This window comes from Athene noctua, chromosome 23, assembly GCF_965140245.1.
Source record: "Athene noctua chromosome 23, bAthNoc1.hap1.1, whole genome shotgun sequence".
Lineage (NCBI taxonomy): Eukaryota > Metazoa > Chordata > Aves > Strigiformes > Strigidae > Athene > Athene noctua.
The window spans coordinates 7,980,315-7,996,547 of NC_134059.1; the positions used below are offsets into that span (position 1 = coordinate 7,980,315).

Here is a 16,233-nt window from a genome sequence, read left to right on the forward strand (position 1 = left end):
GGTGCAGCTGGAGTGGCTTGACCTGAACCCAGCTGAGAGCGCATAGGTAATTTTTTTGATTGAGAAATCGAGATGCTGACAAAAGCAGACCTTAGTATGTTTTGAAAACTGCTGTTTGTTTACGTTTGATGAACAAAATTCTTAATCTGGGGGAAGGTCTGGCCCTCCCCCAGGGCTTTTCTAACAGGGAAGAACCAGGTAACGTAGGACAACGGCAAAAAAGGAAGCTCCAGGGCTGTTTACAGCCCACGGCTGCAGGTGGTTGGCTTGGCTTTCTCACCCTTTTCACTGTTTGACTGAAAATACGGGGAGCCAGGCAGTAGCAGTCTTGTTGAGCAGGTGGCGAGTCGTGATGGTTTGTTATTTATTTTGAATATTGATAAGATGGGAAGTATTTAAATCCATCTGGGGCACCGAAACAAGAGCTCTGGATGTGTCAACAGCAGTGGCTGTGTTATAGCTGAAACAGATCTTTATTAATTGCTTAAAGGAGTCAAAGATACATACTGCCCTGGTGCTTCATACGCTCACGTGAGAAGTAGGACGAGCATTTCTGCAGTAGGTAATTTGTCGCCCTGTCAAAAGTTACTGGGGAAAAAAACCGTGCTTTTTGGAACTGCAGTGCAACTAGTAGCACACATCATGTTTGTCGATGGGTTGCGTTGCATAACTGCTGCTTGCTGGAGCATTACAAAAAAACAGTTGCATTTCACTTGTAAGCAGCTAGAACTGCAGATTCAAGGCTGGCTGGAATGTTTGGGGTTTTTTTTGTCGAAATATTTGTTGGATCCGATGATGATGTGTTCTGGAGTGTTCTAATACAGCAAAAATTTGAATTTGTCATATTTAAATCAGGGTATTGTGTTTGAACTCACAGCTATGCAATCTGCTCTTGAGAAGATCTGAGCATCTGTGGCTGTATCTGGCTGCGCGTTCCTGGGAGTGCTCCGTGCTTCTGCAAGTAAGATCCCTGTTAGTTTTTGCCCAAGTGAATAATCTGTATGGAATTGGGCATTTCTCACACTTCTAACACGTTAGCTGGACATAGACCCTTACTCTGGAAAGCGCTGAGTGTGTGGGAGGAGCAGTTCGGCTGGATGTTTGGGTTGCAGTGCCTTTTATGTTGCTTTTAATGTAATATTCTTTAATGCAAATAAACTTGAAGCTGTAGGGAGGGGCTGCTGAGGAGAGGAAAACTTTCATTACAGACAGCTGACATGCAGAATAAGATCTTTTTATATGCCACCTACCACGTGATAGTTTAAAGTAAATCATAGTTCACTGGGTAAGGTTATTTCTGGTGCAATTCTCCTTTTTGCACAAGTAGTCTCATTCCAGCACATCTTGCTGAGATTGGATGTTAGTACTGTGCTGGGTAACTGCTACTGGATGTTGGGCCTGAAGAGCAGAACTCTTGATGGATTTATGAAATAAAAGCAGGTGAAGATAAAATAAATTTAGCCAATTGTTGCTTTCTGCTTTGGATTATAACACTAATTGTAGTTGAAAATAACATTAAGATTAAAGATACAGACTGAAACAGTTCCAGGCAGTCTTTCTCATGAAATATTCATCCATTTAGGGCTTTTAACTCATCAGATCACTTTTAAAGTCATAGGGATTACAATATTGTTACAGCTTTGTCTTGTTTCATGAATACACCGCATCGGCGTATTGATCACCGGAATGCACTCAAACGTTGAATAAAGCTTTTTCAGGAATCTCATTTAAAATGATCAAACATGTTTTAATGCTCCAGGGCACTTTCCTCAATGGTGTGATTCCGAGAAAGTGGGTCTTTTCCTTTATTCTGTAATTGCAGTTAAATGAACTGTTTGGTCTAAACCCTCACCACAAACACAATACCAAGGGCAAGTCAGTTCAGCAGTGGAGCAGGCTCGAGCAGGGCGGCAGGGGAGCTGAGCGTGCCGTTAGCAGGTGTCAGAAAAACTAAGTCGAGTCTACAGAGTTGAGAGGCTGGCACTTCTTTTATTGTCCTTTTCATGCCAAGTTCATGTGAACTGCGTCTGTGTGGGCAGAAGTTTTAAAAAGTTCCTAAATTTAAAACCAGTGGTGGTAGTACCCGTGCATTCGTATGGCTGATGCTGTATTTGTAGATTTACTTGAGAAGAAGCAGTTGAACGGGAGTTTTAACTTCGATGGAAAGGTGTCCCAACCAAAATGGAAAGCACAGAAATTGCGGATAATGGCAATTAACATTCAAATTAAGTGTGGTGTGTTCTGAGGTCTTGCTCAGAGTGCAGAACTAACTGTCTCCAGGCCATACGTTTAACAAATTTGCATACTAATGTGGGAGATATCTTTTCTCCTATTGCCTTACGTCTTATCGTTTCAAAGACACATTAAAAAAAAAAGAAGACGCTTTTTGTTTGAATACTGTCCGTGAGGCGGAGGGGCAGAGCTGGCTGATGCCAGTGGTGCTGATCATCTTCGCTGCTGTAGGATGTGTCCTCCCTTCCTTGTGAGTTAAACATAGTGTCCCTTCTTCTGGGCGCAGGAGTCCAACTGCCCGTGGGGGTGGTTTGTCGTTGCTGTTTAAAGACAGCTGTATAATAATCTATTTTGGTTGTAATCAAGCTTGACCTATAAATAATGAAATAGTTCATATAAAACTGATTTAAACAAGCAGAGGTATTTCCTTTAGGGGTTAGTGTCACCTTTTATTTTCCATAAAGGAAATTCCAGGATGGATTGTCAAAGTACTTTTGTCCTTTTAAGCCTGACAGATTCAGGAGGGTTTAAAAACTTCCGAGAACGCCTATCGCAGAGGTCAGATCTGCCAGCAGTTCACTTCTCAACCCTCCTGGCCTGGAAGTTCTTGCCGTGATGCCCTTCAGGCTCCAGCACTGAAATGTTAATAACATGTTTGGTTATTCCTTCAGGTAGAATCTTCAGGTAGAACAAAATTTCATTTTTGTGGTAAAAGAAAACTCAGTTTCCACCCCACTCTGTGTCCAGGTCCAGGAAGCAGCATTAAGGGACTGAGCTAAATAGTGAAGGATTAAGTACTATACTAAATAACTTCATTTCTTTATTAAAAGTAATGAAACTGTTACTTTTCCTTCTCCTTAAAGTTAATTCTATACATTAACTTACTGCTATTCAGATTCCTAAAAAAGCCTTAAAATTTGCTGTGAAAACATTTCAAGAGGTACAGTTCTACTTTACAGTGCTAAATCCGTCGTTAACTGTATTTAGGTACTCATTGCATGGTGGCTCATTGCTGTAGGGGTTTTAGTTAAACTGATAAACAATGTAATATTAATAAGTGGCCATATGGTAAGTGGGGCTTTTCATTCAAAAAAATCATTGTTAAAACAGGCGTTTAATTAGCTGCAGTTGCGTGGGAACAGTAGGTGTCTTGGTTGCTCGTGGCTGACGCACGCTAAACAATATTTTTAAGGCAGTGAAAGTCTCTAGACTGCATATGCAAACCTGACCTTTAGATTGGTCTGCACGGTCAACTCCAGTGTATCCACACAAACTGATTATTGGGGCTTTGCCGGTAAGATTTAAAGAATCTTAGTATTTTCTGGAATGTGTAAGTTAGCCCCGTCTCCTGAAAAGCCTGCCATGCTAACAGACGACGCGTTTTTAGAGGCTTAATATTAGTCTTAGAATTTATCACTAATGGGTAGAAATACGTTTGAAGAGCAGTTTAAGCTTCTACAATTTTTTCAAGAAGTTTCAAAGAAACCTTAATTGGGAACCAAGCTGGACTGGTTTTTCCATCAAAGATTTGGCGCTGGAGACCAAGTAAGGACAAACTGGATTCCAGCCCCCGGCAGTGACCAGTGCCTGGTCAGTATTACTGCAGAAATAAAACAATTAAAGTGCAAGCTAAAATGGCAGTGACAATCTACCTACCTCATGTCACTTATTTACTCTGTTACAGAAACCAGGAAGAACATAGTTAAGAACGTTGCCAAGCTACTATCAGCACAACAAATTATTCGTACCAAGTATAATGTAGTCGGTGTTTTGCTATGGTTGAGCCTCCTAGAGTCTGTCTGGAATTTAATCTGTGTTAAAAAAGGTCAGAACATTTTTTTCCTCTAAAGAAAATGGAGAAAAAGAAAAAAAGTATAGGACTTAAAAATCGGTGGCGAGTTGTGGATGTGGTAGACAACAGATGAAGTCCCATGAACAGCTTCTATGTTTGATGTTTATGCCCTTTAACGTTTACATGTTCTGCTGGTGAGGAAGGGGGGAAAGGAAGTATTTTTCTTTTCTTCTTCTAAAAAAGCTGTCGGGACCTTTTCTGAATTGTCTAAACCCCTCTGCTGAAAATACTGACGTAGCTCTAGGTGAGAAGTGGCCGCGTGGGGCCGTGGTGCTGGCGGGGAGCACCCGTGTTCTGGTGCTGCGCGGGCCCGAGCTGGGCGATTCATCGCCCTTCTGCTCCCCTCGCGCGGCCACACAGTGCTTCCTATTGAACTGCTTTGTATAGAGAATTGAGGAAATTCTGTTTTCTCCTAAATCTGCACGGTTTAGGTGGATGTCTTTGCTCTTGTTTGCAGATCAGTGCTCATTAGTATTAAATTTGCAGCAGTGCTGCAGCCCGTTTGGAGGGGAGGCTGCCAGTCACGGCGAGTGACGTCGCGTTTTGTTCTAATTTGGGGATGCAGTGTGTGTTGGTCTTTGAGTTTTGCTTCTGGCTTCCTTTCCCCTGTCTTTGCCTGCCTGGCACACATCCCTAGCAACTTTCTGCAAATGCAAACCGATAGGACAAAAAATAAATTAGCCGTTTCAGCATGGCGAGGTTTAGCTGCCCGAAGTGCTCGTTCCTTGCCTGGAGTGCTTCTACAGCAGAGAAATTCAAAATGAGTAACTAGGCAGTCACTTCCATAGAAGTTAACATTCTGATATTTAAAATTGCAAGTTCAGCGCGAAGCTGGTGGCAGAAAAGATTACAGGCTGGGGAAGATCAATCTGAATATGTGTGTACATAAAATCACTATCGAATTGCAGAATTACTGCTCTTTTCAGAGAAGTTGGTTTCCCTGACTTGTGTGTGCGCTGCAGTCGGTTTGCTCAGCACGGAAGTCAGAAAGGACGACTCTGTTGCTAGAGGACTTTACTCTTAGCTCAGGCTTTTATGGCTTTGGCCCTGCATCAGTAACCTGCACAATACACCGAGGGAGATGTGAAATTATGCAGAAACTGGCAATTTGGATGTGGTTCAGAGGAGCACAAGGTCAGGACTTGAGTTTCTGAGAATGGATGTGTGCAAGATTTGAAGACGGGTCTCTTGCCTTTTCCGGTTGAACGCTTCAAGCAACATCTCAGAGCAGTGTTGGTTTTCTCTTGTGTTTTCAAATACCTGTTTGCTTATTCGGCTTGTCACTAGCTTTATTTTTTGCACGTGCTTCACGGTGTGTTTTTTTGTTTTTATCTGGTACTTCAAAGACAAGAAGGTTATTTAGATTTAAATTACTGAATCGGGATTGCCTCTCACTTAGACAAGGTATGTTATTAAAATTTTGCTGCCTTTGTGTTTGTAAATTTCTGAATTATTTGTGAAAGTTCTTTTGGAAACATTAGAATGTTTCAATACTGAAATATCGTTATACTTTTCACTAATCACAGTGAATTCAGTTTATAGTTAGTCTACTAAAATGCTTTTTAGCACAGTAGTGGTTCAGGATTAGATTCAATTTCCAAGTCTTATTTGGGGAATTGGAACTGACTTATGAGTTGCAGCAGTTCTTCGGTGTCCTTAGGCTTCCCTTGAGGAGTAGTTTCTGAATGTCCAAAATAACTGTTTTCTAATGCTGAAGTCACCGAAGTATAAAATAGGTTGATCAGGCGATGTAAATTCCTGCCTGGAACCCAAATGTTTTCCTCGTTTTTCCAAGAAGTAGCTCAGGTTTTATGGCCTGCGTTGACTTTAGGAGAACAAAAGCTGGTAAACGCGGAGGGACTGGATGTACGCTGCGGAATCAGGAATGCTCCGCAGTGGGTGGTGACTCATCCTACACCAGGATTATGCATACAGTCACTTACACACTTGTTGCCTTGATTTGTATTTGATTCGATGCTGAAAGCAGTCAGTGGAAATGGTGATGTTTTTCCTGTTAAAATTGTAAAGTTGAGGGTGAGATGCCTGCCATGATGTATCAAATATGTATGCTATCGTATAATGTTGATTCGTAAAATATATTTACTTAGGTGTCAGATACCGCAGTGATAACGCGTAACAGAGTAGAGGCAGACTCCGAAGGTTGTGTGGATGAAAGTTTGTCAGAGTGTACTTTAAAGTCACTCCGAAGTCCTGCTTTCTGCTTAGACTTATCTTTTTTTTTTTTTCCCCACTCTCATTTTTCTGATGTTGATGGCCTCCGGAAAGGTGGAGGAGGTTTTCTGTGTACTCTAAAGACAGGGAGATGGACAGCCTTGGGGAAGGGACTTGGCAAGTGAGTCCACAGCAGTGATTTTTATTATTTAAGTAAATACCATGGTAACTAATAGGGTAAGTGTACAGTGGTGTCTGTCTCACTGATTTTTAGGGGAGGTGTCTGTTAATTAATTGTGTGATTTGCAGACAAGCAGCCTTTCGTTTGTGATCCACCATCCCTCTTCCGGGCACGTTTCCGTAGCTCGCATGTAACAATTGCGTAATTGTTGACACCTTTGATTGATATTAGGGAAGTATTTAATGCACTTTAGACTTCATTGGGTAATTTAATATTTAAGGACATGGTGTAGGAGCAGATGGTGAGTGGAGCTGTCGTTGGGCAGTGCCGGGGCCGGGCGGCCGCACCGTCGCGGAGCCGCTGGCGCTTTGCGGCCCACGGTTTGGCCAATGCCAGTCCTTGGGGAAGCCAAGGGTAGAGCCCCAGGTCTTGTGTTTCCAGCCTTCCCTCCTCTATCATTTTACTTGTTAGAGGTTTTTTTTATTGTGGAGGGGATCTGTCAGTTTTAGTGTGATTTTTGATCATCGTAAATCTTTCCTTTGCGGAAGTGCTGGATTTGAGTTTGTTTTGCCAACATGGCTATGAATAATGAAGGGATTTTGGTGGAGAATTAGGCAATGTTTAGCAGACACTTTAAAAAAAAAAAAAATCACTCCTTTTCATGGCCTAGTTTATAGTAACTTTGAAAACCTGCATGAAGAACATTTACAAGTTCAGAATTAAACAGGTTTGTTTATAGTAGCCATGATTCAGTATTTAACTGCCAGGGTAAAAATAACCAAGACATGTGGCTATAACGTCCCAAGAATCTGCCCCTCTCGCGGGGCAATGGGAAAGTGCAGCCCGAGATGGGAGAGCGGGACTTCACAGAGACATCTGTGCCTTTCTCTCCCAAACCTGTAAAATGCTGACAGTGCAGTTCCCCTTGGAAATGTTAAACATTTTGGTTTCCGCGTGTGAAAACCAGACCGCTAGGAAAAGGGGAGGTGTGGGTGATGAGCAAGCCAGCGCTCGGGAGGTGCTTATCCTCTTTTCCTCCCTGAAGCCTGGTGAACGGTGGTTGCTCCCTGCCCTTCTCTCTGCCCCCCCCGTCTGTGGGGAGGCCACAGTCCATCTCTGCGGACGGCAGGAGACCAGTGTCGGGGTAACAGTGCCCGCGGCTCGAGAAGCTGCACCTGGAGAGGCCGTTTCACGTTGCCTCTAGGAACTGATGCTTGTGGCTTGGTGTGTGCTCGTTTGGTGCCTTGTTGTTTTCTGTTCCTTTTCTCTGACCCTTTTTAAAACTAGGGCTGTGCGTTGGGCATCTCGAGTGACGGTGTGGCCTGTGTTGCTGAGCTCGTCTGTCCTCAGTCCTGTAGCTGAGGCTCTGTCAGTCCCTGTTTTCAGGTGTGTGCAGATTGGATCCAAGCAGACGCTTGCAGCAGGAGCTGCCTGAATGAGCTCTGCTTTGATGTAGTCTCGCTTCCCATTATTTTTGGAAAAATATTTGACAAGGATTATGACAGCTTCATTATCTGTTTATAAAACATTTTGATTTCTGTGGCTCCAAGCTGGCATGTGCCCATGGCTCTGAAGTATTGGATGCAGAGCTGCTAAAAAAAAAATATTTTGAAAAAAACAAATTACTAGGTTTTCATTAAACTTCCTACGATTCTAGCATTAAAAGGGGAACAATTGCTTCTTTTATCACATGGAAACTTTCAGAAATGCTCTTGGGAAGAGCAAGTGGCCACATAAAGCCAGACCATCTCCTCTGGGGCTTGAAGGAGCAGGGACGCTTGTCTCGCTGTGCCCCCTCAGCACTGGCGGCGCAGGGCGAGTGCGCGTCCTGCCCTGCCTGCGGACCGGGGCAGGGTGGCACCCTGCTGCCAGGGCTCTTCGGGAGCGACGGCGGCTGCCCATCGGTGTTCGGGGTACATCTACGTGTCCCAGGCTGCAGGCTCAGGAGTCGAAGCTGCTGGCTTCCACCCCGGGCAGGGCTGGGGGAAGCTGAGCTGGGATCGGCCAGGAAAAGCAAAATATGAGGCTTTCTGCAATACAGCACTTGCTTGGCAGACTTAGCTGTGGATGTTGATCTGACGCTCCAAAACCAGAGGGAAACACAGAGCGGTAAGCTTGTAGTAGTGCACGGGGACTTTGGTGTAGCTGGTGCTGAAGCTGTAAAAGGCTGACGGCGGAGAACCCTGTCACAGCAGCGGGTGCCGCTGTGGCTGTGATTACCGTCTGAAGTATCACTGCTGCTGCAGTTCAGTCTTACTGAGCGAAGAATTGTGCTACCACCAGTATAAATTACAGTCTGGTAAAGCATGTGGACAAGGAGCCAGCAGTGTTACTGGGGCAGGGGGACAGTGGCACTGGGTCTTGTTCTGCTCTCAAGGACGGGCGAGATGCTGCATCCCCTGTCGGGGTGACCTCCATGCTCTCCCTGCTGCCCTTTTCTTTTTTCAGGGCTCGCAGATGCTCTTCAAGCAGTGTGGCACGCGTGCCGTCTGCGCTGCCGGGCAGAGGCAGGGCTGGGGGGACGGCCTGGCCCCCTCCGTCCCATCCTGCTGCAGCGTGGGGCCACCTGGGTGGCTGGAGGAGGGAGCGGGGGCCGGGACACGGCAGGGCTGGTGTGTGGGCTGGAGAGGTGCGGGACAGGATGCCGGATTCATTTCAGAGGGACCCTGATAGCATCAGCGCCCGACGATTCTGTTTCCTGCGTGGGGTGATGCTGCGCCCGGCGCTGGCGCGTGGTGCAGCCTCCCCGCAGAGGTGTGCCGCAGCGGTGTGACACGGCTCCACGGGGGTCGTGTGTTTCCTACAAGGAGAAAACCTGATGGATTCAATAAAATCATTTTGTTCTGTAGGTGTTGCAACAGTCGGTGGATTTTACCACGGTAGTGCCAGTTGTGAGTGGTGAAGCGATTTTTCTTCTTTAAAGCAGCCCAGCCACCCTGAGTGGTTTTAAACAGCAGCTTTCTCCTGCACGCTTGGTAGTAGAAAGTACTAACTAAGTTCTCGCCTCCTAAAACCCATTGCAGACTCGATATAACCTCTGACTGAGTTAGGCTGACCTCCGTTTGTCTTTCATAAGTGGTCTTCTGTATATTAGGGAGAAAAAGTCCACAGGAGCGTGGTGTTTTGACCTAAGCCGCCCCCATCTCTCCTGCAGAAGAAAGTTGTCGTTTTGTTCTGGGAAAACCGCGGGAGAGGAGGGAAGAACCTGGAGAGCTCAGGAAGCTCCCGGGTGCTTGGAGATCCGCAGCAGCCGGCTTTTGGGTCAGGGTGCGATTAAGCCAGTTTGTCAGAATGGATGGACTCTGTTAATCTGTTAAAATGTGACTGTTTGTTTAAACCTACCCCCTGGACGTGTGCTCAGCGCGCAGGGGAAGCCCAGCCAGCGCCTTCGGTGGCATTTCCAGCTTCAGGTGCCAGGTAACGCCCGCGCCTGCCCCGGCAGCTCCGCGGCCGCACGTGGGAGCAGCGGAGGAGCAGATGCCTCCCCCACTGCCCTGCCTTCCCCTCGCCTCTCCTTCTGACTCATTTAGTACTGACTCAGTTTCTAAATCTCTTTGCTGATCTTGTTATCTGTAGCTTGTTCTTCAGAAACACATTTCCCTGAGGTTCTGGGGTAATGCTTTCCCCGCCGGCGCGGGCACAGCGTGCTGCAGGTGCGAAGGCGGCGGGAAGGGAGTTTCGTGTTGGAAGAAGGGGTGTGGGAGCCCGGACCCTGGTGGCTTTCAGCAGGAGCTGGTCATTGAACTGTTCTTTAATTCCCACACCTGCGTTAGCTGGATAACGACTGCTCCGAACTCGAGGGAGGGGAGCTGGCAGTGTGTATTTGGGGATGAAATCCGTGGTATTGAGGCAGAAGGTGTTGCCAGAGGAAAGGGAAGAAGTGAGGCTTTGGAAATGTGCGTGAACTTTTTGCAAATGCGGTCATCAAATAACAGGTACAGGGGGTTGTGGACAGAAGCGGCAAATTTGTGTAAATCCAGTAAAAACGATGTGATGAAAACGACGGACAAGCTGTTTAGATAATGATTTGGAAACAGTGCGTGAGAAAAGTCCTTCTCCCTGTGATGGCAACCTTTCCCTACCGTGTCTGCATTGCATTGCTGTCAGATCTGGTAGACAAATATAAGGAACTTGAAATTTTCATTAATTAAAAGGGAGAAAAACCACAAGTCACTTGTGCTCCTAAATGAAATCTGAAGCCAGCGAGGCGGCCGGTGAGCAAGGCCCGAGCCGGAGCACGATCCTGTGCGGCCGCGGTTCTGCCGCAGCCCGGCCCGGGGCTGGCGGTGGGGGAGCGTTTCGGCCCCGTGGCTCGGTCGGGGCTGGCCCAGCTTTCCCAGTGCTGGGGCTTTGGGAAAGGAGGCTCGGTAGCCGCGGTTGCTCCGTTTGCAGACTGAAGCTTCGTGACTGCACGTGGAGGGTTGGATGGCTGAGCTGACCCTGCTCCAGCAGCAGCATAGCACAGGGACAAGGTTTTACTTCTCGCTTCCAGAAGCCGGTGCAGTCCTGTGTTAACTTTACAGCTGTGAGCTTGATTTTTACTTTTTAACCTAAGAAAGTTCAATTTCACGTCTTCTTCCCGTGGTTCGCCTTAACTCCAAGTCCAGTTTGTAAAAGCGTTTTTAAATGACATAATCTAATAGAAATTGTGTTTGGCTGTTGGCGTCCTCCCAACCCCCTCCCAGTCTTTCACTGTCCTAGAGACAAGGTTAAATTGGGCCGGAGTTCTTGTTTTTAAGGTAATTTGATTCAAGTATTGAGAAATTGCATAGAGCTCCATTGATAGAGCAAAGAGCAAATTTTGTAACAGGCATGTTTTGGTTTGAAACTATAAAGGGAAGATTTGGCGCTTGCATACACTGTCATTTGAAAAATGATTGGGGTTTTTTTTCTTTTTTTTTTTTTCAGTCCCTTACAAGAAACCTGGAAAAACCTTCTGTAGGGCTGCTAACACTGATGAGAGATCTTTTATGCCAAGGTATGAGTTTTTTAATACTCTCAATGTATTTCAAATGAAATTGCTGATGGTGAAAACATTGGCAGTTGGGGAGATCTGAGAAGTGATAAGTGTGTAATGCATTGTTTAAAATAAAAAGTTGCCTCATTGTTTCTTGTAGTGTGGAAAAGAAATACTGAAGTTTTGTGTTTGGCCTTTCCTGATGTCCTCTGCTACTGTACAAAATACAAATCTATGATTACAGTCCACAGTTTTTCTTTTTAAGGCCGAATCAAGAATGTGCTTGCTTGGATTTTTTTTTTTTTTGAAGTCTTTTCTGTTGCCTTACTTAATGGAGATTGTGCCATCGGTATGGCCAACGTTTCACCAAGTTATGCAAAACCATCAGACCACGTGCTCTTAGCACTGTCTTCCTCCCACTGAGCGGCATATCTGCACCTCCTGTTACTTGTAGCCCCATCAGTGTTTGGAGAAGGAAGAAGTAACTAATAAATCCGAATTGCCTTCTTCACATGTATAAAACTGTGCTCGGGCATTTGCATTTCGCAGGGTACACGTCACATTTTGGGTTAGTGTGAAGTTTTTGCACCAGCTCTCTTTCAGTGCCGTGTTCACTTATCTTCTTTGTTCATGCTTCTCCCTCCCCACCACACAAATTATAAACTCCCTGATAAGCTGGTGAAACTTTTTTAACAGGAGTGGCTAATTTTTGCATCAGGTTTATCTCCCAAAGGGCCTCAGCCTTTCTCCCCACACCACCCTCCCCGCAGCCTCTGCCTGGCTTCTTCCGCCGGTTGGGAAATACCCTCAAAGTTTTGCTCCTTTGTACCCTGATTCGGTTGGTTGCAACAGGGCGAAAGGCGATTCTGCAGCGAGAGGCAGTGCGGGTGCTTGGCTGGATAAAGGTGCAGGCGCTCGGAGCCACGTTTCAGGTTACGGCTTCGCCTGCGCTCGCATCCATCTGCTGGTCCTTCTCCGAGATCTTCTGCCATCCTGCCTGCGCTGCCTTTCATTTTTGTTCATTAAAACAAATACGCTGCATCTATTCGTCACCCCTCCATCTGTTCACAGGGTAGGGCCCTCCACTCTTCCTTGAGGAAGGAGCTGGGCATCTTGGGGTTGTGAATTGCTGAATTTCTGTCCCTTCCCAGGCAGCGTTGGTGACAGGAGCAGCAGCGAAGTGATGCTCTTCTCTAAGAATAAAGAAGAGAAGGGATTAATCCTGAGGTGTTGGGTGTTTTGCAGCGTAGGAGCAAAGTTTGTTCATTATTAGAGGTGAAATCTGTACCCCACTAGTTTATTACTCTATTTAAAGTGGCTGTAGAGGTGCTGGCTGGGTGGGAGGGGTTCGGCGGGAGGAGGGGGTGTGCTGCTGGCGGGGGGGGTGAGACCCGCTCTGTGCCCGCGCTGGCCCCGCCGTAGCCGGGCGCCTGCCAGGGAACGGGAGCGGGGAGCACGAGCAAGGAGACATGCTCAGCTGCAGCTTTATTTTTGCACCATGGCACTCAGAACCAATGAGACCAGTTTCACAACATTTATGACTACACCAGAAGTTATTTTTTTACACTCCTTAGTGATCATATTCTTTTCTTAACTCGAAAGAAACACTTAAGACCCGTAATTTCATTCCGTTTTGAAACGTCACCATCGCTTCCCAGCGTGTGACTTGCACAGAGCTCTGGATGGAGATGAATGATGCTGTGTCCAGCTGTATTTAGGTGGGCATAAACAGTTGCCAAATGAAAAGTTGGCTAGGATGCAGCATAGTAATTTCTTGAGCGCTCTATTCATGTTGTATAAACAGATAACATTAACACACTTGTGAAAGAGCTACAAGATAATTAAGGCGTGTGGGGTTTACAGTAATAAGGCTCATGCGTTTCAGGATCTTGGTTTCCTGTTGCACCTGAAAAAAAAAAAAAATCAGCAAATACTGTAGAGAAGAAATGAGAAGTTAGTCTTGTACTGCTCCCAGCTGAAACTTTCCCACAAGTATTTTTACTATAAATAAGAAGTGAAAAAGTTCACAGCTAAATTTAACCCTTAGCTTGATTGCTTTATGGGTTTTCTTAGGTGGAGCAAACTGTGGAACTGTAGGAAGATGAAGATGAAGTGGATCAATAAGTTGCAGTTATACTTTATTAAAAATGCATTGCCTTTTAATTTCTAAGGATTATCAAGGGGAAAGTCGGTGCTGTTTCAAATTCCCCTCCCCTTCCAGAATCATGATCTTTGAAAGAAAGGAAGTGAATGTTACTTCTCAGGGAAGTTTTCAAGCAGAAGAGCTTACAGCTGCCAGAATTTTAACTAATAATGTTGTCAGTGTACTGGAGTGCATAGACATTGCTTGCTCTGCTTTTAGATATTTAAAGTTACCGTTCTGGAAAATCCCCTTTGGTTTGACTTAATTTCACAATTTCGATGAAGTTAAGCAATTTCAGCTCATAGAGACTTCAAGAGTTGAAGAAAAAAAACCCCAAGTTGCTTAAAACTATGGTCTGCTGCTGATAGCTTCAGCTTTATTCCCCCTCTAAGGCTCGGGTGAGGGAGGGCAGCTTGGCTCTGGGGCCGCAGAGAGCCCCGGCGAGGCAGATGAGCCCTCTGTGTCCTGTTAATGAGCTGGACGTTGTGCTAAACCAGAATTGGCGTGCCTCTCTCCAGCTGCACGTGGGATCTTAAAGTTTTCATTTAAACCTGTGCTTGTGTCGCATTTAGCCCATAAAACATGCCGTGGTTGAGGGGTGAGGGTGCGGGGCGTTCGGGCAGGGTCTCAGTAACGTGCTCAGGTGCCGGTGCCGACGCAGCCCCGGCGGGGACCGGCTGTGGGTGTGCGGCAGCACGTGCCCTTCCTCTTGACTGTGTTTTACAGCTTTCCCTTGGGAGTCTAAACGATAGAAAAAAAAAACAAAAACCCTGTCCCGATTTAATGATTATATAAACTTGAGACACAGATTGTCAGGGAGTTGTCCACAGTTGCAAGGCTAAAAATACGATCCCTGTTCTTCACAGGCTGTTGTTAACGGTAGCCGACAAGGTGATACGTTTCTCCATCAAACTACTTGGGATGTTTTTGTTTTTAAAGCAGTCTTCAAACTGTAGCCTGTGATCCCATAAATCCTGTGGCAAGGTTAGTTGGAAATGGCTCTGAGCAACGCGGCTTGCCCAGCCTCATAGTGCTTGTGTTTCTGAAGCCTTACTTGGGAAGAAAGCGCTATCTTGCTGGGGGAAGAGGGGGAAGATAATTAGCTGCTGAGGTCATTGTTTGCTTGAGCTCGGTTGATAGGGACAGCCCAGCCTGGCTTATAATGTAAACATAGTGTAAAATGTTTATCACCAGCTTTGTCATTTGCCTTATTTGTCAGGGAATCTCGATGAGAATGAGAAGTTTTCTGGTGCTGCGTAGCGAGATGAGGGAGTTGCAAGATTTCCATAAAAAGGCAGAGTCCTTGCTTGGGCGAGCAGAGAGGTTCTGCCTTGGCAGCTGTAAGTTAGGCCTGACCTCTTCCAGAGAGAAAACACTGACCTAAATCCTTCCCTGCTGGGGGTGGGTGGGAGAAGTAAATCTCTCTACTTGCATCTTTCTGATGCAGTTTTCTTGCCTGATAACCGTTGATTTATGCTATCAGATGCTGAGCCGCGAGCAGAGGCAGGGAGAGCTCGTGCTGCCCGGCGCGCTGGGAGCGGGCGCGCGTGGCTGCGCCGGGGCGTCTTCATCCTCTCTCCTCCCCGAGCCCCGCAGGCTGACAGGTCCAGCTTTGGGCATCTCGTATAAACTGGGGCTGTCGAAGCCGCCGTCTAAACTTGAGTCCCTAGGTGGAAAAATAAAAGCCATAGCTGTTACTAAAGAGCGTTTTATTCTCGGGAGCGTTTGGAGAAGAGGAGCGTGTTGCCACTTGCAGAAGACAGTGTCGCAAATTTGTGTGTGCAGGTGTGATTTTAACTGTTGGCTTTTTTCCCCCCTTTCCAGGTCGTCGCTGTTTGAACAGACCACACCATGCGTGAGTACAAGCTAGTGGTCCTTGGTTCAGGAGGTGTGGGGAAGTCCGCTTTGGTGAGTTCTGGGAAGCAGTTCTGAAACCAATACACAGAGTTCCAAACTGGCCTATCTTATGGCAGACAACACTCCTTCAAAGCGTTGGGATATTTGTCTGACTTGTGACAAGCCTAGGGACTGCCGCGTGGCCACTGTTACACTGCTGAAATACCTGTGGATGTGGGTCACGGTTTTGGAGAAGCAGCGGGCGATTCATCGCCGTGGCAGTCGTTAGCATTTCATTTCTGCTTCCCGCATGGTGTAATACTGTAAATGGCTGAGTATCTGTATCTAAGTATGAAAAGCCTGGCCTGGCCTGGAACAGCGAGCGGAGTCCTGCTGTGTGTGGCAGTGAGGTACCGTGTGCCCGTCCGTCCGTCCTCCGTCCCGGACAGAACCCCCCGGGGCAGCCTGGGCTGTAACCACGGGGCACAAGGGGAGGTGCAGTGCGGAGGGATAAGCAGACTGATGACACTTTGCACTCCTTAAGTACTTGTGTTGTTTCTAATAAGAGGTTACATAGCAGAGTTGATAGTAAGAGAGATTCCTGTCACCTATTTATCACAAATCAGTCAAGCAGCTCGCTTCAGTAAGAAAGGCAAAGAACTGGTCAAGTGTAAAGTTATCTAAAACAAGGAACTACACCGTGTTCCTTTCCACACAGATGATAATAGCTGGCCAGCCATTCATGTCTTAGACACTGCTTCTTGCACCATTGTTTATTCTGAGGAAATGGACTGTTAATAGTCCTGGTAAATCACCTGCAGAATCCAGATGACCATGAGGAAAGGTTATTCAATTATGGA

At 46.3% G+C, this 16,233-nt stretch overlaps 1 protein-coding gene across 8 annotated transcripts in view; it reads left to right on the forward strand.

The window, feature by feature from the left end:
• The window catches only part of RAP1A (RAP1A, member of RAS oncogene family), a 41,928-nt gene that overhangs the window by 7,679 nt on the left and 18,016 nt on the right, over positions 1–16,233 (forward strand). For 3 of the 8 annotated variants that reach the window (XM_074925795.1, XM_074925796.1, XM_074925797.1), the window contains exons 2-3: positions 11,346–11,415; positions 15,362–15,392. In XM_074925795.1, coding sequence (XP_074781896.1) covers positions 11,408–11,415; positions 15,362–15,392 — 39 coding nt within the window. In that variant the 5' untranslated portion in view covers positions 11,346–11,407. Of the gene's footprint in view, positions 1–939; positions 962–11,345; positions 11,416–15,361; positions 15,446–16,233 lie in introns of those variants that run through there. The other 5 variants (XM_074925791.1, XM_074925792.1, XM_074925793.1 and 2 more) reach the window with 4 other exon arrangements.